Source organism: Ailuropoda melanoleuca, chromosome 2 (genome assembly GCF_002007445.2).
Source record: "Ailuropoda melanoleuca isolate Jingjing chromosome 2, ASM200744v2, whole genome shotgun sequence".
Taxonomy (NCBI): Eukaryota; Metazoa; Chordata; class Mammalia; order Carnivora; family Ursidae; genus Ailuropoda; species Ailuropoda melanoleuca.
This window is the reverse complement of record NC_048219.1, coordinates 173,742,450-173,769,727: the sequence shown is the minus strand read 5'-3', so window position 1 is coordinate 173,769,727 and position 27,278 is coordinate 173,742,450. Positions and strand designations below refer to the sequence as shown.

At 36.1% G+C, this 27,278-nt stretch overlaps 1 protein-coding gene across 1 annotated transcript in view; it reads right to left on the bottom strand.

Annotated features, from left to right (window-relative positions):
* Window positions 1-27,278, bottom strand: part of CPS1 (carbamoyl-phosphate synthase 1) — a 130,058-nt gene that overhangs the window by 36,581 nt on the left and 66,199 nt on the right. The window contains exons 21-25 of the mRNA XM_002922357.4: window positions 24,307-24,425; window positions 4,780-4,921; window positions 3,405-3,470; window positions 2,889-2,952; window positions 987-1,168 (exon numbers count right to left, since the gene is read on the bottom strand). Coding sequence (XP_002922403.1) covers window positions 987-1,168; window positions 2,889-2,952; window positions 3,405-3,470; window positions 4,780-4,921; window positions 24,307-24,425 — 573 coding nt within the window. The remainder of the gene's footprint in view (window positions 1-986; window positions 1,169-2,888; window positions 2,953-3,404; window positions 3,471-4,779; window positions 4,922-24,306; window positions 24,426-27,278) is intronic.

Genomic DNA, 27,278 nt, shown 5'->3' with positions numbered 1-27,278 from the left:
GTATTTTATACATAGGGATGATTCTCCATGGTAGGGAATTAACTATAATGACATCAAAGACACGACCACTAGGGGAGCCTGGGTGGCTCAGTCGTTAAGCCTCTGCCTTCGGCTCAGGGCGTGATCCCGGCGTTCTGGGATCAAGCCCCACATCAGGCTCCTCCACTATGAGCCTGCTTCTTCCTCTCCCACTCCCCCTGCTTGTGTTCCCTCTCTCACTGGCTGTCTATCTCTGTCAAATAAATAAATAAAATCTTTAAAAAAAAACAAAAAAAAACACAAAAAACCAAGACACGACCACTAGACATCACTCTGTAATTTTCCTGTAGTTATTTTTTTTTAACTATAAGATATTTTAACTTGTCCTATGCACTTATAGTAACCTGTGGTCATAGGAATCCACAGTGAAGATATTCTCAATACTAGAGTGCACGTGGAAGAACTGTCAGAGAAAGCTAGAAAAGTACCGATGTTGTTCAGAACGAACTCATTGATCTTAAATTGAAGACTAATGACTTCATCTGATAGCACAAAGAATTAACTGGTCATTTGTGAACAACGTCTCTCCTCTGGGGACCATTCATTATTAAACCACAACAACACACAAACTAGAAAGAGGTGGCTTATTGTATGTCTAGATGATCAATTAAATCATTCTGCAAAATATTTTGGAGGGTTGTCTTGTACTAGTTAATATGTGTCTGGCACATGTTAACCAAGAAGAGTTTTCAAACTAGTTGGAATGCTTAGAAAAAATAATAATCACTCTGTGCCAGGGCCTCAAGACTCTAAGGCTGGGATAATTTTTTTTAGAGTTTCACTACAAAATTAGACAGTGGAAGACATTGGCAGCTCTTTCTCCTTAGGGGAATTACAACATAAATCTACATACATATAACTACATCTATAAAGTATGCACTGCACATATTTTTCTTTTTTTTTTCCTTTCTTTTCTTTCTTTCTTTTTTTCCCCCCTCTCTTTTTACCTCCTGATGGTAGATGTCTAGGATTCTCTCCAAAGACAACTCTTCAAAGTACAGTTTGTCACACTCATCAAAGTCTGTGCTCACGGTCTCAGGGTTGCAATTCACCACCACTGTCTTCTTGCCAAGCTGACGCAGTGTGCGGATGCTGGAGACAGCACACCAATCAAATTCCACACTGCTGCCTGCAGAGACGGTAAAATTGGGAAAGGGGTAAAAGAAACATGAAGTTACAACACAAAGCTCAGCAGAAAGATATTGCTAAGGCTAAGGAAGCTAATGCCCTTTCATTGCAATTTTTATGCAAACTCCAAAATGTAAATTTCAGATCCATGATGCACACTACAATAATAGTAGGAAAAACAGGGACTAATTAAAGAACATTGACATGTTGGCTTCTTTTGTATGCTAAGTGTTGCAAGAGATAATTTCCATATTTGAAACATTCAAATTCAAAGTTAATGGAAGATCATTGGAATGATTTAAAAAACCCTCATTTACGGACAAGAACTCAAAGTGAACATACTGACCTCAGTACACAAAAATAGTCAAGCTAGTGATCAGAATACTTGAGTTCTTGTTTTAGTTATTCCACTTACTCTGCTGTCTGAGGGCTAAACCCAATGATCCCTCAAGTGCCTTGGAGCTCTGACATATCTTGATTGATTGGAAAATCCTGTCCTTTCCAAGCATATCCTTTGAAGTTTGGCAAGGCCACCCCATGCAGAGTGAGTGACCTTCTAAAAAGTAATTTGAAGTACAATAATGGCCTAAATACCGCAAAATATCACCTCTACTGGGATGCCCAGAACTGAAAGTCCTGGGATTTGTACTAATCCTTTGCATTAGGATTTTGTCTCCTAAAAATTCTTATCAGAACAATAATTATCCAAATATAGTAGCATGTTAATTTTCATTATCAACTAAGTATATACTTGATTATCAGCCTAGCTAGTCTTCCCTGGGTCCTAAGGTAACGCAGAATTGTTACATAAATTAGGTAAAATTTGAATAAGAAGAAAGAAAGGTCTACAGAACAGAACGATAAGTCCTGGTGGAGGTGTTCAGGCCATTTAGCCGTAAGATAACTAAAGGGGTAAAGATATAAACACTTTCGACTTGCTTCAAGATTTGACCAAGGACTGCTGAAGCTGCATATCCTGAAGCACTTGGTTAATTGTAAAACCTAAACTAAACTATGTTTAAAGTAACAGAGCAAGACTACATACATTTTAAGTTATGTATTTCATCATTTCCATACTAGAATAACTTGTGAGACTAAGTGTTAAATACACTTGTTGAGAGATATCATTGTCTATTTAAATATATACTTTATAACTGTAAATTATGATTATTAATTGTTATTAAATATCTCATTTTAAGTGACTGGGTGAGGTGTAACAATTTCTGTTAAGAACATTTTAATTAAATTATTTAATGCTCTGTCTATGCACCAATGACAAAAGCTCTTTGCAGTCAATATCAACAGAAGTGATATATTCACAGATCTCATCTACAAATGTAATTTCTGGATGATATATGAAGTTCTTGAGCAAATACAGATCTTTGCGTAAAACTGTGCCAGATGAGAAAAGGTCAACGTGTAATTCATTCCCTAACCTCAGTGAGAGGTTCAATTTAGTTCATGAGGATAAAAACATAAAAGGGGAAACGGTGAAACAGGGGAAGGTATGATAGTTGAGACTTGCATATGAGTCCCACTTCTACCATTTAATCGCCATATCAGCGTGGGCTTTACCTATCCGAACCTCAGTTTCTTAATTTGCAAAATATTTATTATAACAGCATCTGTTTTACATGGTTCTTAGAATAATAGAATAAACATGTATGGAAAGTTATTATATAAACTATAAAGTCTTAGGTAAATATAAGTTATCACTTTACCAATGTGATATGGACCACAGCCCAACACCATCATTCCATGCTCATCAAAATTGATATCATGCTCCTGAGGAGAAAAAAAAAAAAAACACAGAAATTATTGCATGTTATTCTTCAATCTAATTAAACTCTTTGTCCTGTTACTGAGTCTGTCTTTCTTATCCTTCCTCTTATTGACATGTATCCTCTTCTAGTCTCTGGGAACTCGTAAGCATAACATATAAGCTCTACTTATTCACAAAAAATAAGTTCAATTTTTTTTAACTAAATAGCCATGAGAACACACCGTAATTGTATGTTCATGTTACCCTTATTATACTTTTACTTGTTTGATTTCACCATCTTAAGGCAGTTCTGAAAAGACTGAGTACGGAAACACATTATCACATCTGACCCACATGGTATCATTTTTAATACCAAGATTATTAGATAAGCAAAAAACACAAAAATTATATTCCCCCATGTGGACCATTTACTAAATCTAGAGCTTTCTGCATACAGCAATTTGGCAGTTCCTACCTGACCATTGTAGGTAACATAGAGGTAGTTTGTTACTGATGGGTATTCTGCAGCCAGTGTATCGATCTGCAAAAGAAAATAAATAAATAAATGAATAAATAAATAAATAAATAAATAGGGATTTTATTCCCTTTGTTGTATTTTTTCAAGAATAAAAAAAAATTGTGCTGCATTCATATTCCTTTAATGCCTCCTACTGTCAGATACAGACAATAAAAGGTAGGCACAATTCAATTCCTTTTTAATTCTGAAAATGAGATTGGGTGGAAGAACAATGATATAATCTAGTTATCATTTGAACAATAAGTAACAATATATACCCCAGAGCATCACTGATTGATTACAGCAGTACTTCTCATGTACATAGCAAAATGGTCATAGTCAACTGGTTACCAGGAAGATTTACCCAGACAGCTGTCTAAAGCAGCTCAAATCAGAGCAAAATGGCCTATATGTAAGAATGTCTTTGGTTTGCAAATTAATGCATAGGATTTAAGTTACCTATGGCACTGAGCAATGGGATAACACAAATACCTTAAAGCATGGGGAAGAGGGAAAGGGGACAAGGTCTCATTGAACATATTTGGAAAAAGTAAATCAATTCAGTTCTCAAAGGCCAGGAGCTCAGCTTAGTGAGCAAGAATTCAGGGCCAACAGGGCAGGCTAATGTAAGGCAGGTGAGAAGGAAGAAAGATAATTGCTGAATAGAATATATTCAGCATCAAGCTTGAGACCAAAGGGTAGGCATGTGCCCCCTGAGCACATGGAGAAAAGTCAATGATTTTAAAGGACAAAAACCAGCTGGTGGTACTTTAAGCCAAAGCATCCCTCTACTAAAGTCCAAAAAAAAAAAAAATCACAATTGTACACCTATGAAAGTTCTTGTGTGATTGTCATGAATACTAGATGAGCTCATTATGCCCAACCCTATCACAATGAATACTAAATGAACCATAATGATGGGGCACTTAAAATAAAGTATTATCCTGTAAAAAGTTAGTGCCAAAAGCGATAACTATTCTTTTCAAGAGGTCAGCCACCATGCTAGGGTATTTCAAATCCTTCTATTACACTAAGGATTTATCTTATCACAGATATATTTGCACATGGGTCAAAAAGTAAAGGAGAGGTCATTTGATTTTTTTTCATTTAGGCAAAGAAAACCATGTACTCACTCTTACCTTTACGTCCCAGTGCCCCTTCAACCTTTCCTTTTTAAGTTTTAATCAATCCTGTGCTAAATAAAATTGGTGGCATCATGGGCATCGATTAGACAAGTAGAATCACTTTTGAATTCCACCCCTCTTTCTATTGGCAATGGCTCTATGAATTGGTGCCTATGTTTCCCCCTTCAAGGAAAGGGAAACTCCTTTACCTGTTTAACCCAAGGATGGATGTTTTTCTTTAGCCTCAGCTCCCTTGTCTGGGCCTCAGTCAGCCCAAGGCATTTTGAAATCTGCTTGTCTGAGAACCCAATCTCCTTTGCCTTTCTCAGGGCTTCTTCTGTAATGTGCTCACTAGGATTTAATGAAAAAAAAGAGATTCAAGTTTAGAACAGACACAATAAGGACCAGTGAACTGTTCAATTTCAAAAACACGAAAGGCTCCTTATTTTCCATCTTCAACATGTTTAGATCTTCTATCTTTTGAAAATGCACAAATAAATAGCCCACTAAATCTTCTAGCCTCTAGGAAATCTTTCAGTATTTTCAATGCTGACCTTTTCAAACACGTGGTTTCCTACTTTCACACCCCCGGCACCTTCGTCTCTTCTTATTTTCTGATAAATAGCTTGTACCTTTACTGTCTTAATGGATTTCCTCTTTCAAAATAATCATGGGCCTTCCTCTTACTAAATCTAGGAAGATTTTTCAAGTTTCTTCTCCTCAACCTGTTAACATATGACCTGCGTGATGTTTTATTCTTTAAAGATATCTTCCTCTGGCTCTGATAAGTTGCTTCTAACCCTACTTTTTATTTCGCAAAAATTATTTACTGGTGTTTTTTCCCCCCAAGGTTCTTTCTTTTGTTACCAGATTTGAGACTAAAGGTCTGGCTACTTTCTCTCTCCCTCTAAATTTAATCACTGCCATTGGCTCAAGCAGCATAAGTAGTCAATAATTCCCAAATCTGTAGCTCCTTTTCTAATGTCTGACCTATGCTCCAGGTCTTTAAGTATAGGATCTTCAGGAATCACTTTCAATTGGGAATCTTAACATTGCATCACACTGGGTATACTCTCCATAAACTGCCTCTATTTACTAATATCACATATCTGTCTATGTTGACAAGATAGTTCTCTATGCTTATTTCCCACCCTTAGTGTAGACTGTATTTGTGTTGTTTCTCTCACCTGTAATGCCTTTGACATTCTTATTACCTACCCAACTGCTCTCCAACTCCCAACCACTCTTTTTTTTTTTAAAGATTTATTTATTTATTTATTTATTTATTTATTTATTTATTTGACAGAGAGAAACCATCAGCAAGAGAGGGAACACAGCAGGGGGAGGGGGAGAGGAAGAAGCAGGCTCCTAGCAGTGGAGCCTGATGTGGGGCTCGATCCCAGAATGCCAGGATCACGCCCTTAGTCGAAGGCAGACACTTAACAACTGCGCTACCCAGGTGCCCCCCCAACCACTCTTTATAGGTCAGCAAGAGCCAAGTTTCATCCATGAAGATTTCTCAGTCTGCCCTCACCCACAGATCTTCCTGGGCTCTTCACTGACTCATTTGCTTGGAGCCAGGAGCATAATTGGAACCATACGGCTTAGCATGTCAACATTGCCAATATTTTTAATGTTTCCTAGCTTTTATTTACCAATCTTACTTTTTTCCTGCTAGATTCATGTTCCATGATGACAAAGAATACATTTGGCTCATTTACCAGATCATTCCCAAAGATTAGCAGGCTAGTCAACAGACAACATTCAATAAATATTTATTAAATGAGTAAGGGAAACTGGACTTCGAAAGCTTTTATAGAAAAGACAAAGTTATTGAAATCAGCTTGTAACTAGAATTTAAAATGTACAAAAAAATAATTTGTAAAGAGCCAAGGCACAGAAGAATAAAATACTTCTGTAAAAGTATATCTAACTAAATAGCTATGGGCCAGCTATTTCAAGCAATAGTCAATACAATAAAATTCAATTATAACAGTCTGATAGTCAATACAATGAAATTAAAATATAACAGTATGTTCTCAGAAGATCTAATAATAAATAAAACATTTTCATTGAAATTCTGCTAATAGAATGTAGTTGAATTAAATCTATTGCATGTTGTTCATTCTATTCTTCAATCTTCTTTAATTAATTCATATTCTGAGTTTAGAGAAGAGAGAATGATGCTGGTATATTTAATAGCTATTTCTCTGGCTTTTGGATATCAGTATTAGTTTGGACTTTTACAGCTGTCTCTTCCTAGTCAATTTGTTTTTTCTATGGCACTTAAATTTCCTTCTGTCTCTCAAGTAAATTCATTTTTTCTTCCCAGTAAATTTGATGTCACTTTTTTCTATTCTTATTTTGATTTTTTAATCTTCCCAAATATTTGATAAACAGTACCCCAGAGCAAAACATCTTCCTGTCAAATTCTTGAACATAATCTGATTATTAAGTATGATTAGTCATTTACGATGTGTGCCACGTACCGTGCTTTATGCTCTAGAACTATTCGATCCAATATGGTAGCAACTAGCCACATGGAACTATTTAAATTACAAATGTTGATTAATTTAAAATTTTTAAAATTAAATTTTAGATTCACAATTGCACTAGCCATGTTTCATACGTGGCCAGTGCCTACTGGTACTGTATTAGATGGTGTGGGTTACAGAACATTTTATCATCACAGAAACTTCTACATAGGCAGTGTTGCTCATGAAGTTACAAAACAATATTTGAGGCAATGCAATGATAGAGAGCAATTCAAAACATTTTATGGAGAGATAAGCTATGTGGTGCAATGTGAGGTCAGAAAAAAGAGATAACAATGTGAGTGGACGTAGTGGAGAAATACTATGGCAGTAGAGGGATGAGAACAGAGCCATAAAGAAAGTTCAACTTCATATGGATGAAGGAGTTGACAGATGTTCTATAGGCAAGGGCAACTGCATCTGCAATAATTTGAGATGGCGATGGGCATGGCAGGTGTAGCAAACATACTGAGGATTTGTAGTGAGTAGGAAATTATGAATGGTGAAGGTGGGGCAACATTCACTGTCATTCTCACACCAGTGCTTTAACACTTAGTGAACATGTGCTGTGTCTCAGGCTCTGTGCTACCTATTTTATTTTATTTTTTGAAATTATTTATTTAAATTCAATTTAGTTAGCATAGAGTAGATGATTAGTTTCAGGGGTAGAATTTAGTGAGTGATTCATCAGTTGCACATAACACCCAGTGCTCATTACATCAAATGCCCTCCTTAATGCCCATCACCCAGTTACCCCATCCCCCCACCTACATCCCCTCCAGCAACCCTCAGTTTGTTCCCTATAGTTAAGAGTCTCTTATGGTTTGCCTCCCTCTCTGCTTTTAACCTATTTTATTTTTTTTCTGTTCTACCTATTTTAATGAGGGAGAGATAAAATATTGAATCTCTACATTCAGGGAGGTCAGAGTATATTAGGAGGCAAACAAATAGCCATCGATGTGCCGGCACTGTGAGAGGTGCCATGGAGAAATGTATGCAAGAAAAGGCCGGGCTCAGGAGAAATGCTTCCCGCTGCCCCTGGGAGTCTGGAAAGGCCTTGCCCAAGGAATGGCTGCTGAGCTCCTGATGGCTTTTGAAACACCCAAGTTTCTGGTGTTTACCTTTAGTCTTGCAAGAATGAAAAAAATTGAGGCAAAAGCAGAAGAATTTGTTTGTTGCTATTTGTTTTGGAAACGTATATTTTCATTTTCCTTGCCAAGATTATGTTCCTAAATCAATTGCTCATTTGTTTATGTGCAAGCGTGCATTCAGCCTCAGAGTGGAAGTACTTGATAAATAAGCCATTTTTCTAAGTTAGAACTGTGCATGATGTTCTTTTTAAATAAATATATTTAATTGTGAGTTTTATGAAAGATAAATCATATTAATGTTTACCTGCATGGTGAAAGGCTACGCATTTTCTCTGTGATCTGCAATTTTGTTAAAAACATAAGTATGAAGCTTGAGTTAGGTGGAGAAATACTGTACATATAACATTAAGCCAATTCTTACCCTTAGATTTTTCTAGCTGCTCGCTAGAACATTTTCCCGTAATTGTGCGATAGCAGTAAAAGAAAAAAATAAAAATAAACAGATCTTCAGTAAGACATTTATTATTGTAATAACTATCTGAAGCAAAACCCATATTATGTTACTGTATCAGCAGCCACACTAACTTAAATGATTAAATCCTAACCTGAAGAGCAGCAATCCAGACACACTTAGGAAATATGCCTTGAAAAGAGCCACCACACCTGTAATTATGACTACAGACTAGCAAAAATGCAAGTTCAAGTCCAAAGATAACCGGAAGTAATATATTTATCTTGAACTCTTTGGGTCATGTTTTTCTTTTTTTTTTCCCTTGCCTTTAATGATTTATTTTATTTCTTCCTATAAAGAATATCAGTCAATTCTTCAAAGGTTGTTACATAGCTTTAAATGAAAATTATATATAATGGCATTAAACAAACAAAAAAAGAAACCGTTTAGATTCCTCACATTTCTATTAGGGATGAAATAAATTTGCATTTGTTTTGTCCACATTCAGCAGTGCAGTTTTTTCTATTGCTGAAATATGCATAATTCCTCTTATTATTTTCCACCAAGAGTCCAACAGAGTATATAAAGACATCTCCAGCAAATATGCCAAGTCTTCCTCCTCCACCCACCAAATAAAATTGGACTCTTACCAACAAGCAAAGAAAGAAAGAAAGAAAGAGTACTGATTGATAAAATTGGCCTCGTGCATAAAAAAGTAAAATGAATTAATTCTGTGCTCAGCTCTAGTGGCAAAAAACAGCTATCTGTCACTACGACTAACTCAATCATTACTGCTCCCCATAGCATCCCCACACCAGAGAGTTTCCATTATTTAAAGGGGATGCCTGAGAAGAGCAACAGTAACACAGAATAATGAATCACAAATGACAGAATTTCAGAATGGGGCTGAAAAACTACTTCTCCATAGGCACCCCCTCAATTCATACCAGGTGAGATTTCCAAAACCGAAGTTATCAAGCCAGATTTGCAGAGTGCATGCTCACAAGCTGATTCCCAGAATATTTTCTTGGTGAACCCAACACAGCTCTTTAACTTTTGCTCAATCTTAAAATAGCTAGATCAATAGCATGATATGACATTTATAAACATCTTGAAAATTAGGGTGTATTAAATTGGAATGGCATATGAATATAATCATGTTCATCTATTTTAATTTGAATGCAAATATTGGGTAGGTATGTTCATATGAAGTTCAAAGTGATGTATCTTCTATAGTATTTTATTTATAATCTCTCTGGTTATTAATTTCTACTCTTCAGCCATGTTCATGAAATTGAGTAAAACATTTCTGTCCTCCTCACTGACAAATTACATGTTGATTCTGACCCAGCAAGGCAGTTACAAAGACATGGATAAATTAGATCCCTTCCCACATTCAGTGCTACCCTAATTCTGTAGGGTACCCCGAACTCCAAGACAGGAAACAGGTTGCCTCTCTCTATATTTCCCTCATTCACTGTCTCTGCTGCTTTTGCATAACACAAAGCTGGCCGGCATGTCATTACAGGGGCAAGAAAATTGACTTTATTCCCTACTTGTTCTGATACAAAATTTTATTTTGAGTCCCATTGTAATAAAATAAAAGAAGAGACAGTTTGAAGACACGATTCATTAGCTTTGGGCCAGTGATTTAGATAAGGTTAAACCTCTTCAGAGTCAAATGCAAGATGAATAATCTTAAGTGAACATAAAGCTCATTTAACAACGTAGAGATTCAGATACATGCTCCTCATCTTTATCTGCCCACATTGGGCTGTCCTCCACTTTGTCTGCTAAAAAGAACTTCCATCAGAGGGAGACTTTTTTTTTTTTTTTTAAGAAATCAAGTTAGATGAAAGCTTATTTTAGGGACAGGGCTATAGTATTTCTATTTTTCCAAAGGAAAATAAAAACCTTAATTTGGAACAAACTCAAAATAGAATAATTACTAAAAGAAATATAAATGCTGAATTTGTAATTCGAAACTGCCTTTTGAAGCCTCAATAGGGAATGCTCCATTTATATTATATTGTAAATCAAGGGAGCATTATAGCAAGCAAAAATGTGATCAGCTGAATGAAGCATATTGCACAAAAGCACACAGTTTTAAAATATGTACAATAAAGTATCCTTCTGTTATTTGGTGTGTGTGTGTGTGTACTACTATGTTTGTGTTGATCCTCACTGCGTCCTTGAAAACATGTCATATATGTAATTTTTCTCTCCCCTCCCAGCTTTCCTTGCCTTCAGAGTTCAAGGGCAAACTCTGCAAAGGTTACACTTCCATCACTGCATAAAAGAATCTAAACAATAACACAAAGAAACACCAAATAGCTGTGATGCTGGCCTTTTCATAATCTTCAGTTCCTCTCTACTTAGCAGCACAAATTGACAGTTCTGAAATTTTTGGGGGGGAAACACACCTTAAAAACAGACAATCAGACTTTTACACACTCTGCCATAATCTTTTAGTGGTTAGACAGCGTGGTTCAGCTTCTACAGCAGGAAGTCTCTTGTGTGTTCTCTGGTTTTATAAACAATACAAGCCTTTCTGCTGTCTCTCTCCGACTTCCAATGTAGATTTTGTTGTTGTTGTTTAAAATTCTACCCTGTCATCTCCGAAACTTCCTCCACTCACACTTAGTCTTCAATAATAAATGATAAAAGGAAATGGAATAAATTCCCCTTAATGAGGAAATTTTCACCTGGCATAGAGGAGCTGGGGAAATCTATTAACTGACTGGAGGAACGCCTGCAGCATCGCAATTACCAGGGGAGCCAGCACACTTCACACAGTCCTCTCTTCCACTTGACTGGCTTTTATCTGATCCACCAACTCACAAGTAATACTAAACAAATTTCCCTCCAGATTGCACAAGCTCTAATGTGAAAATGAGCACTCCACTTGGCCTACAATTATGGGATGGGCTTGCGATTTTATTATTATCTTCTTTTTAAAAATCCCCGAAAAGGCAGAAGCTGAGAAAAACACGAGGGCCTGATGCTCAGTAATGACACCTGCTTTAATAAGGACAGAGAACCAAGTAAGATATGTGTTCTCTGCCCCGAGACCCCCCCACCAGCCTCTCCCCTGACTTTTGCCTGGTTTCACAGATTCTTTTTGGCATTCCACAAGTTCAAGACCATGTCTCAATCCCAATAATGTAATCAGGGGAGAAGTTATTTGTCTTCTCATCTTTTCTTTCAAGGAGACAGGTCGTTACCTCTTTCCTTAAGAGAAATGCAAAAGACATTTCTCGAAAGCAGCAGTCGTGCTTAGAAAAGCAAAGGATGAAACCTAGGCCATTGGGTAAATACTGCTACTTTCTCTTAATTTTTCAAAGCACGATGCTTTGTTACCATGCAGCCGTGAGGTCTTTGGAGGAATTAAAGAACACCTTGATCTTTACGTCTCATCCACAGGACAAACAATGCCCAATGATCCAATGTTCATGTGAAAGCACACCAGCATGAAAATTATCTATTAGGATCTAGGTCCACTTGGCACTATTGCAATGCTACAATATTACAAGTGTTGATTTTCGAGGGACGAGACACTTAAAACCATATTTCACCTTAAAGGCTACTAAAAACAACAGAATCAAACAAAGGAGGAAAGCTTATGAGCAATTGATAACATAGATATTTTTAAGTAGGCAATTTTTAATTTATGAATCTTAACATTCATTTTTTTACCAATCTTTAGTGATCCCAATAATCCAAAATTATTGTGGTATTACTTTGGATCTAGTAAGAACACTTATATAATACTGATTATAATATCATGATTATATTCTATGAATACCAAGTAATAATCATGGAGAAAATGACCCAACATAGGTTAAGTTAATTATAACTTTTGAACCATAATAAATCACATTTTACATATCAGTGATTCCTAGTTGAAAATGCTGTATGGGGCGCCTGGGTGGCACAGCAGTTAAGCGTCTGCCTTCGGCTCAGGGCGTGATCCCGGCATTATGGGATCGAGCCCCACATCAGGCTCCTCCGCTATGAGCCTGCTTCTTCCTCTCCCACTCCCCCTGCTTGTGTTCCCTCTCTCGCTGGCTGTCTCTATCTCTGTCAAATAAATAAATAAAATCTTTAAAAAAAAGAAAGAAAATGCTGTGACACTCTCTTTCTCTGCCATGGGTTTGGTAATGATGAAAAACAAACAGAAAGCACCCTATCACAGTAGTAAGTCATGTATATTAGTATATAAGAAAGTGTTCTGTTACGTTCAAAAAAGCATGTTTTTACTAATCAAACAGCTTTCACCTGATCAGATTGAACTACAGGGCAAAGTACAAACCATAGAATATTGCTTGTTCTTCTGATTAATAAATTTACTTATAATTTTAAATCTGTTCAATAAATCCTTTCCCCCAAATTAAGATGTATTCAGTAAGCAAAATTCTGGCTTTTCCCATAAATATAGGTTTCTTATATGTCCAGAATTTAAATCCAAAAAATAAATGCTGTATAAGGCCTCAGTAGGAAACTGAGATTAAATGAGCATTCCTTGACATTTTAAAATCTGTTATTTCACAAATAAATTTATTTGGAAGTCCTATATTTTACAACCTCTCCATTATCTTTGTTTAAAGAAAGTCATGTTTCCACAGAGTAGTTTTCCACCTATCAGATGTGTTGTTTCAAGCAACAAATGTAAGATTTTCAGTATATAACTTTCTTTGACTTCTAGAAACTATTACTTAGAATCTTATTAAAATAAATTACTTAACTGAAGCCTATCTACCGATAACCACTGCATAGATCTTTTTTCTTGCTAAATGTAATATACGTAGGAATAATTGTTGACCAATTTTTTTAGTTCTTGAATGAGCAAATGTAAGCCCTTTCTAGAAAGGAGGTAAAATGGAAAGTCATTTCTAGGAGGATATGGAAAAATTCTAGTTTTAAAATACTGATGACATATCACACTAGATCTATGTTAATTTGAGGATTACTACCTACATGGAAATCAAAAATCTTTATCACTGAGTGTTTTTCAGAAGAAGACATAAAAATAAACATTGACACCCAGGAAGTAAATTCTCATTTACTTCATGCTAATGACTATATACTCAAGAGCAATTTAAGTAGCTCTCCCTTCAAGCTGCCTAGAGCAACGGATGGTCAATTAAATCAGTCCATCAGCTAAAGAGTAGGTGGCAGGGTAGGGTTTGAGGCCATATGTGCAATATCACCATGCCCATGTTAATACTGAGGTGATGGCCGTTACGTATTATCACGATGTGTAATTGGCAAAGAGTGCCTAACTGCCTATTGCAACCTTAAGTAAATATCACTGGCCAATTCCAGAGTCAGGCTCCAACTCTACTGAGAAAAAAATCTGATCAATCAGATGAAATGATCAACATGAGAAGTGTTTGGCACAATGCCAAGCAGGTAAATAAGTGCTTCACAAATGTAGACGCCAGGGGATGAGGAAGAAGGGGAAGAGCAGGCACAAGAGAGGAGAAAGAGGAAGAGAAGGAGGAGAGAAGCAGGAAGAGCAGTTTATCAGAATACAACTGGTAAGTCATCGAAATCTGGCCCTAGTACCTCAGCCTTTGTCAGACTTCTCCCCTCCTCTGCAACATTCCTGTAGCTATCCCTTGACATAATGAGGGCCAACATACCCTATACTCCCTGCAAATCACAACTGATCTTCTGGATAGCATGTTCACCCAAGCATTTTCTACACTGTCGAAAGGCATGGCCACTACCCTACACTCTTCAGGACAGAAATCATGCTTTTCACCTCCACGGGCCAACTCGGAGGCTCTATGACACCATAAAGACACTTCAGGTATGAATGAGCAGGTGAAAAAATTCTGGGGGCCAATGAGTGATTATTTAGCTTCTGTAATGACAGGTGAAGCAGACTATTTTGTGAAAATGTAATTTCCAGTGTACTCTTCAGGAGATTTTTACTGACCTGCATTAACATGGAGAACCAGGTGTTTGCAACTTAGTTAAAGAAAAACTATATGTGGATTTAGGAATGCATGTATATAGACAGTCTGCTATTTGAAATATGGCAAAATATAAAAGGAAAACCCTATCCCAGCTCTCTATACCCTTGAAAATTCTGTTTACATCTTTTAAAGGTGACTCGCCAGGGCTTTCTCCCTGCCAGGCCCCTGTGTCCCACCCCCCCCCCAAGAGATCTAGAGAAGGGCACATCTCTTACAAAGCTTTTGCTCTAAGTGGGGTCAACAATTCAGGCAGGAAAACACACAGCTCACAACTTGACAGCTAAGGAGGAACTGATCTCTAGCTGTCTGATTTAAAAGTCATATCTCTAAAAAGAAGCTTTTGAAAAGGGTTAGTGACTAGAACCGCAGGCAGAAGCTCTGGGCTAGATTCCTTGCTTTCCTCTGACTGCTGTGACAGAAAGCATGACACACACCTCGATGTGACTCAGTTTCACCATCCACAAAAATAGAATAATGATACTTTCCACCCATATTATAATGGAAATGCACCTTAAGGTCACCAGAGAAATATAGATCTCTGTCTTATAAATAATAAATCCTTTTGCCTTAACCTTCTTCGCTGGTTAATTAAATTAGAACCTTCACTATGATTGTAAATACTAGTAAATATTTCTCACAACAACTTTTAAGAAATTTTGCAATTTTGAAAACCCAGATAGTTTTTTGTTTTTAATCAAAAATATAAAAATTTTGACTTGTTGTCAACAGGCAATAGAGATTTTGTAACGCACATATAGGTATTATAATGCTTCCAGTGTATATAAACCTCCATTTGATAATATAAAACATTTAGATAAATCCCCTTTTACTAGAAAACAGTTTATTCAAAGTCTTCCTACCTAATCAGTAGATATATGGTCACTTAAAAAAATGAAAACTTAAAGATGCTGATCTACAATGTCTTCCAACACAGTGAGTTTGTATCTTGGGCTATATATTTTTCAGGTAATCATTTTGTGGATCTCTTGAAGCAACCAGGAATTACAAATGCATTTTTTTTCTACTTCAATTTCCCTTCTGTGCCATGACTAAGAAATTCTGATTTTCATTTTCTACCAAGAATATGTATTCATTTATGTAATGGGCATATTATCACACAAATATTTTTGAGTTTTTGCTCGATGGAAAACACTGTATGCCAATGCCCCAGAAAATACATGATCGATAAAGAACTGCAAGCCATTCGTATCTGCTTGGGAGCCGATGCTGTGCCTTAGCATAGTGAACTTTATTCTGTGTCCACACAAATCAGCAAAAGCTCTTAAGGAAAGCTTATAATAAAAGTCTATTAAGACATTATGATATTTGGAATTTGCCCTAATGGAATTTACAATTTAATTGGAGGATGGTACCCACATGTATCAAATAATTACAGAACACTGAAATGAAACTATGTGGTTCCAACTACTACTTACTTTGAACAAATAGGTAGATAATATCCACTTTAATTTCTATTCATAGACTTAATTTCTTTACAGTAAAATTCTCACTTTTATGAAACATAGCAGAAGCATAACAAAATAAGAGCAAACACGATTTGTTGCTAATTCTTCCATTTACCAGCTTCCTCTCTCTTCTTGCATATTCAGTCCTTAGTCTAGTTCCTGCTCCTTCCTCCCAACCATCAAATTTGGTGGATTTGCTCAATTCTCCCCCTCTCCACTCTCCCTAAACCATGCAATATTGTTGAAAGTGTCTTCTTATTTTATTTATTCTGTTTTAAAATCTCTCTTTCCTTGGCTCCCCTGGCTCCGGGATATATTGAAGGATATATCTGGGGATATGTTGAAGTTATATATGCGGTCCTTGGATTCTGCAAGTCCTTAACTTAAATCCTGGCTCCAACAGGCACTACCTCTGAAATCTTGAAAAGTTTATTTAAACATCTGAGCCATTGTTTCATTTACAAAATATGAGGTAGGGATGCACAACTTCTAGGAACTCTTAAATTAACACTTAGTGAGATAACATATGCAGAGGTCTTAGAGCTTTTGTTTTTAACCTCCATTTTAACTTTCCTGGCTTTGTGTTCCTGCCTCTAGTTGGTCTGTTAAAAGCATCTGTCTTCTGTATAGCTACATATGTATATTTAATCTTCAAATATAGATTATAAATCCAATGAAGGCAGGTTAATGACTAACAATTATCCATCGACAAATGGCACTGGACCTAGTATCATGACTTGCACATAGTAGGTACCCAATAGATACTAATGACTGAGTAGATGAACAAATAACATATGGTCCAATAAGAGCTCCTAATAAAGAGAAATGCCATCAAGTAAATCCATAACTCATCATGCTGAGATCAGAGTTATTGACATAGGGATATTAATTCCTTTTTTTTTAAAGATTTTATTTATTTATTTGACAGAGATAGAGACAGCCAGCGAGAGAGGGAACACAAGCAGGGGGAGTGGGAGAGGAAGAGGCAGGCTCATAGCAGAGGAGCCTGATGTGGGGCTCGATCCCATAATGCCGGGATCACGCCCTGAGCCGAAGGCAGACGCTTAACTGCTGTGCCACCCGGCGCCCCAGGGATATTTATTCTTGACTATTAATAGGTACATGCAAATTATGAGTATATGTTATTTTAAATCAACTTAAGATTCTTTTGAACTATCAAATATTTAAGAATCAAAACATGAAAAATATATAATATCCATTTTCTGAATTATCTAATTATCACTCTGAAACATTTTTGAGTAAAACATTTATTTTGCCCATGCCAGAATCAAGTTCCCTCTCACACTCTCAAAATACACATTCATAAACATTATTCAAATAGTGAATGCAATGAAGATTCTCAGAACTTTAAATATTTGTTGCAAACTTCAACATTCTGATTCAATAAATTGTTAGTTAAAATTAATGGAGGCCTATCAAATCTGTAGCATCACCTAAAGTATCTTATCACATGGAACATAAAAACAAATTAAAAATAAAATGTATTTTTGGCATTAGTTCACAGAGGCATAGAAATTCCCACAGTAATACTCCTCTTTCAAATAGAAAAAAACAACTTTCTCATGTAAGCTCCAATTTTTAGTATTCTTGAAGAGGTTTATTAAATAAGTGGTTTAGGGTATAAAGTCTAAAACCATAGAATGGTAATATGTAGTAACGGATAAAATTGTTTTCCTTTAGAGTTATTTATTTCACACATATGTTATATATTCATCTTAGTTGCATGGCTTCCCAGTAAAATAAGAATGGAGTTTGCTTTTTTGGTGTGGTTGTGTTTTGTTTTGTTTTGTTTTTAACTAGAGAGAAACTGAGACTCAGAAATAGTGTGAGTTGGTAGTGAAGTCAGAGGACATAACCCATTTTTCCATAAAATCAAGACAATGGGTTCCACTAAAGCACCCAACAAGAACCATTCCCACATTCATATATACTTAGTATATATATACTTAGTATATATATGAATGTTTAGACTGGAGTGGGGAAAACAACCAATGGTACCACAAACATATGTCCAGAGTAAAGTATCATCAAAATTATAACATGCAATTATATGTTAGATATAAGGAAATATATATATTTATTTCCCTAAATTATTTCTATATTTAATACCTTCTAAGACTGAAGTTTTTCAGTATTAGGATTTTTTCCATCAGAAAGTGCAAACTATCATTAGAAAGCAAAGTACCGACATTTTTCTGTCTTATATCTAAGTTTTAACAACTTTTAGGTGACACTTTTCCCCAAAAAAACTTTAATCAGATCTAAGCACAAAATGCTCTTGTCGGGTTTGGCCATGCCTCATGAGCAAGTTAAATAAAAAGTCAATAGAAACTAACATGTGGAGGAGAGGACATTCAAAGGGAGTGTTCCAGCTAAGGTGACACCTGCATTATTACATCTGCCAGAAGTGTGTGGCTGCAGGGAAATGGCCAACTTTACTGAGCTCAATTTAGCACTTGAATGCCCAAGTGGAACTCACCAGGCTTGCCCTAGATTGTTTTCCTAAGCAATAGGCACACCTATGATTTTTCAGCACTCACCAATGGACAGTTTATCGCACTGAACATAGAGATGTTCAGATGACAATTGAGTCCTTCAAAAGTGTACTTTACTCTTTTTTACTACATTGAATACAGCAGTAAGGGGCAGTGAAGGAGGAAAAGAATATTATCAGAATTAAAATAGTAAAAAAAAAAAATGAAGCCTATAGAAAATTGGACAAAAGCAATTCCTGGATAATTTGTACATTAATCCCCAGTAAATTAAATTTATATCAACAATTAATAGAGAATAGATCCAAATCTTAGCCTCCTATACTTACATGGTATAAACTGTAGACATGTAGACAATGGTCATATCCCCTATTTTTAAACATCTAAATTGGACAACAGATTCCTTTTGATATATCAATCAGAAATAGCTAAAGCACCCAAAAATCAAAATAAGGAAATAAAAAAATTAAAAAGACACAGGCAGAAAATAAGCAGATGGTCAAAGCTGGTAATTAGCACCCTCACAGTTTTTTCTTGCCTGTTCATGTTGTTGTTTTTTTAAGTATCATTACTGTCTTTCAATCTAAAATCGCTAATCCAACTTGATATTGTAAATTAAAATGTTTGGGGTGTAATGTCCTGAAATATTCCCTGCTCATAAACAAGCTTGATTACAGTTGACTTCCTTCCTTACTTACAGCAGAAGGGGTTCAACTGAGAGATCCTTGTACCTGTGTTTGTCTATTAATTACTAACATAGTTGAAAACTTTATCATATGTGCTAGCTCTAATGTGATGGGACTGTCATCCCTTTATTGACTACTGTTACTATATTGAAAGTGTCTATTATATGTAACCTTATTTCCCTCAGATGCTATTTAATTCACCTTTCCACACCCTCAGTGTACATGTATACAATTATATGTGTGAATGCATATATACATATTCATATATGTATATACATATGCACACATTTACATATAGCACAGGGGTGAAATATCAAACATCCTGGGCTCTGGAGTCCTGCCAGGTTTGATCTCACATCTGTCATTTATTAGCATGTGATAGCAAGGAAGTTGCCAAGTATCTCAGTGCCTCAGCTTACAACTATAAAATCAGGATAATTACTGATCTCCTTAGGTTGTGGTAAAAATTAAATGAAATAATGCTTAGAACAGTGACTGATATGCATGCAGTCAACAAATTTTCTGATTTTTATCTTACACTTGGAAGGCATTCAGAATTGTTTGATTGAATCAAAATTCAGGTTTCCATATTAAAAGATATAATTCTAAATCCATTCTTTTGTTACCTTAGGGAATCAGCTATATCAGGAGAACTTAGCTGATGAAGACATTGACATTTGATTTATTTGATTTATGGTACTTGTACTTTTGCCCTCCAGGTCAGGTTTATTTGCATGACTAAAATTGAATCTATCTATATGCTAATGGAGGAAAGGATTACAGGAGAGCTTTTTGTAATTTTTAATAGATCAAAATAAGTATATTTTTTCTTGTAGTGAGTATTTATGAAAATGTTATATGGGAGGATCATTATGTGTGAAAGAGTTGGTCTTGGTAAGATGAGTGAGTGTGGGGAAAATAGACATACTAAAATATGGATAGCTCAGTTGTGGAAGCCAATGGATAGAGCTTATGCAAACATTGCAGCTCCACTAAAAATTCTCACAGACTCAACTTTTCTTAAACTTCCCGCAAAGTGATCCAGTAATGTGAAGTTTGTAGCTTAAACATTTAAACCCCAGTGCATATGCATTACAGGCACTGGAATCCTACATGACACAACTCACATCACATTGAGTAAAGAGAAACTTTTCAAAGCCTAAAGAAATTCGCTGTAAAATATGTTATCACTCTAGGTCGATTAATGCTTCTACACCAGCTTATAAATTTGGGGAATTGCCTAGAACAGTTAACTTCCCTAGCATGCCCTTGGGCAGCAATAAACAATTTAAGAGGAAAAGGAGAAAGTCAGTGAACTCAAGTGGGGCAGAGAAATTTTTTGCTGAAGCTGTCTGAATAATGGCTATCACCTGAGTTGGTAAGAATGGCTATTACTCTGGAAGTCTCCCGAGGGCTGCCATTGCTATGCTCATGTACTGGAGATGGCAAACTGAGTTCTGATGGGAGCAAGCGCTTGCAGTCTGGACACTGCATTGACTATTCTAACACTGGTCTAACATCTCAACTCCCTGAACTAGGCTGGGATTTCATATATCATCCTCAGCATGACACATGTTCATCTCCACCCTTCAAGAAAAGGAATTTCTATAATTTGCACCTTCTCATAGACATGGAAAACTCATCAGTTATTTCCATAAGGCCAACCTCATTACAACATTGTTTTGTTTTCCCCACTCCAGTCTATGGACATTCACATACATACTAAATACATGCGTAGATTCCATTTAGGAGTCAAATTCTGAACTTCATCTCAGGTGACTATATGTAAATACAAGTCATAGACTGGCCATCAATCTGAATGATGTTCTCATCCTCTGCTAGTAAACATGTTTATTGGATTTTAGAAGAATTTTAGCATGATTAACAACTATAGAGTGGGAATTTTTGTTCATTAGCATAATGGAGTGTTATTGATCTTTTGATAAGAATAGCATTTGTATTACTTGCTATCATTGCTTCTTTTTTAAAAAAATATAGGTCTGGTATTAAAACAAGTGACAGTGCATCATAAAGAAAGTTAAGAAATAACATATTATAAAATATATAAGCAAATGCAAATTGTGTGGCTCTAAAAAATAGTCTTTAAATGTATCTATCTGAAATCACAAAATATTCTTCATTATAATAAGTAACATTTTCATTTTCAGGGGGAAAGAGGGAAAACCCTCTTGGGCATTCACCGTGTGCCAGGTGTCCTTTACATTTATATTGTTTAAGCTTCACAACAAAACTATCAAGCTGACATTAGCGGAAAGCATGTGAGGCCAGAGAAGGGAGGGAGGTGACATACCCATGATTCCACAGTACAGAATCTATCTGACAAGCTTCAGAGCCTGCGCTCTTTCCAACACACAAGAAAGGAACCAAATGAAACTTAACCCACATCTGGCATTCTATACTTTGTCCCCTCTTTAAGTTTCCCCTTTCCTCCCAGCTGAGATCCCCATTGCCTGTTTTCCCAGGGAACTATCAGAAAAGTGCAAAGGGATCTGGGCACATTGGCAGCAGAGAAATGTTGAGGCAAGAGAATTTGAAGGCCATCTCAAATCACACCAAATAAATAGTTACCTCCTGAGTCTACAAGGAAAGTCAGCGTTTCCAAAGCTGGAACAGTTGAGATTTTGAAACAAAGTGAACCACAGATAAACGTAAATGAAAAAGAACTGACCTTCGTAAACTTTCTGCAAACTGGCAATGCATAATTCAGCTATGTAATGCCAACTGCTAATAGAGGGTTATTAATACTGTTGGATTAGTATCTGCCTTGATGACTAAGACTCCTTGGATATTTAGAGACTGAGAAAAAGCAGAAGACATCACAATCCAGGGTGATGGTGAGATAACCAAAATAGGACAACAAAACTCAAGTCCTACACACTTACACTCCATTAGCCATGATAACCATTCAACTTCAGACCTCTGTGTACCACACAATGATTGAGACAGCTACAGGGGTCATCCATTCTTTTTTTTACTTATTTAACACCTCTAAATAACAATCTTATAAAATTGCTATGTGTGCATCTAGGACACTCCAAAAACAAAAACAAAAACAAAACAACAACAACAAAAACCAAGAATGAAACAGTAAAGTATCATTCAGAAAATAATGAGTTCAAAGTTTAGGTTTACTAACACCATGGATCACCTGCTGAGTTATTGAGACAAAAGATAACTAACTATAATGTTTAAGTCTCTTTAAAATTATTAAAAGCTTTATATAAAAATTTTAATGTTGATCATTATGAACAATAGGAAATATCTCTATTTACAAATATGCTTATGCCAGAAAATGGAAACTAAAAATGTTAAATTATCAGCAAATAGATGTAACAGAATGTGGAAATCAGAAAGATAAGTGATCTGTAACGGTAAATGGGTCTAATCCTCCAAGGACATTTTTCACTCTCAATATACACTTATTTCCGCTTAGTTAGAATCCCAATCTGCTTTCTGGTTGTAACAAAAACTATTCAATTAAAACATAGAATTTGTCCAAAAATCAGAATGTATATCAAGTGAAAATTTAAATCACAACAACATCTGCTATTTTTCACCCCGGGTCGCTCCCACAGCTACAATGGGCATACTGCAAGTTTCTAGCACCCTCAAGTGGTTTAATTGGAGTGGTTTCATAGGCATTTGAAATCAGTTGTCTGAAACTGGAAACAGTAGAACAGACTATAATTCAACATGGAAGTTCTGCTGGCCTCATAAATCAAGAAAAGGAAACCTCAAGTCAGCAAAATTCTAAGGTGAATGTATAGGCTCAATTCTTAATGTATTTGCTGTCTACTGTTCATTTTATGTGATCACTGGAAAGGATGACTTATAAGCAAACACAGCTAGTTTCATTTTTGGCAGGTTGGAATCCCCCATTTTCAAAACCAAGCATTTGTTGTGGGCAACTGTTCAATAGATGAAAAAGAACCTCATTTTGCTCAAAAAGAAAAGCAAGTTTTATTATTGCCCAGTTTGTGTGCATCTTGATTAGGTAAACACAGTAACCCAATTATACGTTGCAGACGTAGGCTTTGAGAAAGTCCACTGTCTTTGACAACATTTTAAGTGGTTAATATTTTTACATTTTCTCTAACCATTTAAGAAGAGTTTACCCAAACAAAACATTTCCTTCTCTCTAAACATAGGCCTAGGCTTGTAGGTGAGACTTCTTTCCAATAATCGTGTATTTCCAAACCCTCTTGCTAACGAGAGGGAGAAGCTAACGAGGATTATACTCTCTCTCCTAGATTGGTAATAAATGTTCCTCTTATCAAAGCTCCATGTTTAAAACCTATCTGTGATTTCATAAGCCTGAGGTGCCCCAACAAATGGCCTTCTCATGAAAAATAAAGTAGATTTTAAAGTACCGACATTATCAGAATATTCCAAACATGAAATGAAATTTTAAAAATAATTGGCCATGAAGGAGAGAAAAATGTAAATTAGTGAGAGGTAAAGAATCTATTAACAGAACTTGAATGTGGCTTATTTGTATGCTGAACTAGAAGTCCCAATGTTAAAAATATCAGTAGAATACAAGAGGAATACATTTGCTCATCAATATACAGCAATGTGTAGGTTGATGTTAAAAGAGAAAAACAGACTTCAGAACTTATAAATATTTTAGAAAATAGGAATATTATTCATTTACTATTGATTGATAACTTTTTGATCTAGGTAATTTTTGGTAAATTAAATAGCACATGAATGCATAGATGAACACCAATTTTGAAACTTTAAAACACCTAATAAAAATATCACTATGTTTGATGGCAATGGTAGAGGTGCAAGACGGTTAAAAATATTGAGATACCTTTCAAAAGGTAAACATCTAAAACTGCCATTTCTTGTGGCCATTGCTACTGCTTTCCAACCTTGGCACTATTTACTTCGTTGAAGCAGAATTTTGGCCAAATGTCTAAGGGTAAGAGGAAGACAAAGGCTGCACAGAAGGTATCTGGAGAGAATCAGAGCAACACTGCCTTACCTGTTGAGCCCTTTCAATGTCTTTTCCATGTTTAAAATGTCACGCATCTTATACAAAAACCACTTATCGATGGATGTGAGCTTCATAATCCCATCAAGGGACATGTTGTCTTCCAAGGCCTGCCAAAAGGAGAAGAGACACTTTCTTTGGCAAACATTTTATAAATGTCTTATTTGGTTGAAAACATATAGCATCCATTCCTCTCCATGTTATTCACAGAGCTCGAGGCTATAGACTGAGAATGGAACTGATACCGTATCATTGGTGTTCCTCCCAATAAACGTATCAACACTGCCAACTATATCCACAAATGGCATACCGAGGAGGTGCCTTGAGTTAATCAGAGCAGTGTGTGCTCAGAAAAATCCCCCTAACAGGCTCTGCTTCTCTGCTTTTTATATAACCATGTTGCTAATTATATCCTAAATTTGGTACATCTCTTTGGAATTAAAGAGAATCTCTTAGAACTACAGTTAAGCCAAATTGGTAGGAAAATCTAGAATCAATATGATGATCATTTAACTTGTATTTTGGATAATTACCCTTTGGCAAATACCACAGTTTTATTGCCTCATTCCACAGTCACACAAACCAGTCAGTGAAAATTTATGGATCAAATCTGGCTTAGTGTTATTTCTTTAGAGTATTTCCTCAGAGAGGACTTCAAAGAAAAATTATTTTGAATCAGTTACTATGACTTTAGTGCTAAGACGGGCATTTAACAAAATCCTAATGTATTCCAAAACAGTGTAGTAATAACTTCTATTCTGATAGGCAGATCAGCCTTTTCCTCAAGCTTACTTTAGCAATTTCTCAGAAGTAAAATTACATTTTGGGTCATTAAGAAAAGGCAACAGAAAGAAGAGATAAGTGCTCAAAACCCAAACCTTGATATTCAAAAGATGTCCACGCTTCTTCTTTGCTATTTTTAGATACATATTTACACTCAATGAAAATTAATAAGCAGATAATACTCTAAAACCACATATTCCAGAAATGGCACACTATATTTTTAAATTCCATCAAGAAATATATGTAACTAGTAATTCTGCTATTATATTTCAACCCAAGGAGCTTAATTTTCTTTAAACTTTCACTTATTTCTAGCACCAGAGAGACAATGATTGTAAGTGTTGAGAAACAGCACAACTCATAATTCTGTTGACTAGCATAAGATAATACCTAATGAAAATACTCAACGGTATGCCCATTTTACAAGTCTATTCATGTTTCTTTTGTTTAATCCTCCCTCTATATTGGCAGGTTCCCAAGGATTTAGTATTCTGTCTCATTTTCCAAGTGATAAAGCAATTAGCTGTTGGCTATCAACACTATGAGGGGGATAGAACCTTAAGTTAGTGACACTTTTGACAGACCAGAGGAAGTTTTCACACGATCACACACACTTGTCACCCCACAGTTGTCAGAGGGCCTAGCATCCCGGATTCACTGCACTATGAGGAAGGACAACTACAGTCACACCCACTGTGTCTAACCGAAAGCCAGAGCCTCCCTGTCTTCTGACCTCATCTTCAAGCACGACAGCTTTGCCCGGTCATGCAGCTATCAGGAAGTTCATAATGACCCCAAACAAGTTTACGGTTACTCTAATGTTTCCCAAATCAAAAATAATGCTCCGTATTTTCCCCAGATCAAAAGAGGTAATGATCCAGTCGTCCTGAAATAAGACTGCAGCAAAAACCAGGCCTCAGAGCAACTTGCCCTTCTGTAAGGACCATGAAAGCGAGCGAAGATTTACTCATGCCTTTCATTCTTTTTCCCCTTCAGCCATCCACAGTCCTCACTCTCTTTGTCAAAATCACCAAGTTCCTGGTTGCTGGGGCAATGAACAGTACTGATGACCTCTAACAAACAAAAATCAGTTCCTTCTGCCGGCACTCTGGCAACAAGAATTTATACCTCAGACCCTGCACTTCTTGCTCATACATAGGGTGTTCTGTGCGAGAAAGGACCTCCACACATTTCCCCTGAATGCTCATCCTTTTAAGTCTGTTAGAAAAGAATGAAAGATTTGCTTGAGCTTTACAGCCTTGCCAAGAACTTGGAAATACTTCCCTTTTTCATTCGCCTCAAAATGGCACAAGCATGATTACTAGGCTTAGGGAAAAAAATGCATTTACTGCCCTTTGTCTGGAAAGAAAAAAATCATATGTATATCTACACATATGAATATGGTAGAATGCTTTTTTTAAACAAAAGACTGAAATAAGAACAATAAAGAAGGTGAAATGGCTCTCTGTAATAGCCTCTCATAGCTACTATCACCCACCTCCCACTGAAAAATGTTAATTCTCTATTACCTTGAAACTCAATATTGAGAAATGTCCATCAAAAGACACTAGCATCTGCCAGAATTTCAATGGAACTTAATATTCTGCATTTAGAAACCATAAAGGTGAAGAGAGTATACATTATATGCAACGAAGGAAACTTTCCCTCCCCTTCTCCTCTCTCAGCAGGACTCTAGGTATACGGACATGAAAGTTGCAATGAGTTCAAAATCACTCACAGCATTTTTGTTGCTAGAAAGGCAAATTACAAAGACAGATTTCCTCTTTAAAGACAAAATTCATATTTTCATCAACCCGTCCCACATGCACACATGCACATATAAAATGGTCAGCGGGGCTTTGTAGCTCCAGTGTGGTTTTTGATACTGTTGGAGGATTAATGCCTAAGCTTTCTTAAATGTCAAAAAGCCATTCAGGGATTTCTGACCAGACAGGTCCCAGCTGCCCAAGTCACCTTTTATAAAATCAGATGAGCTGAAACTTCAAAACCCTCTGCATAGTAAACAGGAGAGGAGATTAATATGGCATTTAATTTGCATAAAAGGGAACTAGGGGGTGGAAGTGAGAAATGTGGGGCTTTTTTTCTTCTAAAAGTAAGACCAATAAAATAATTACACAGAAAAGCCTATAATCATGGAAGATCTTTATAGTCATTGTTAT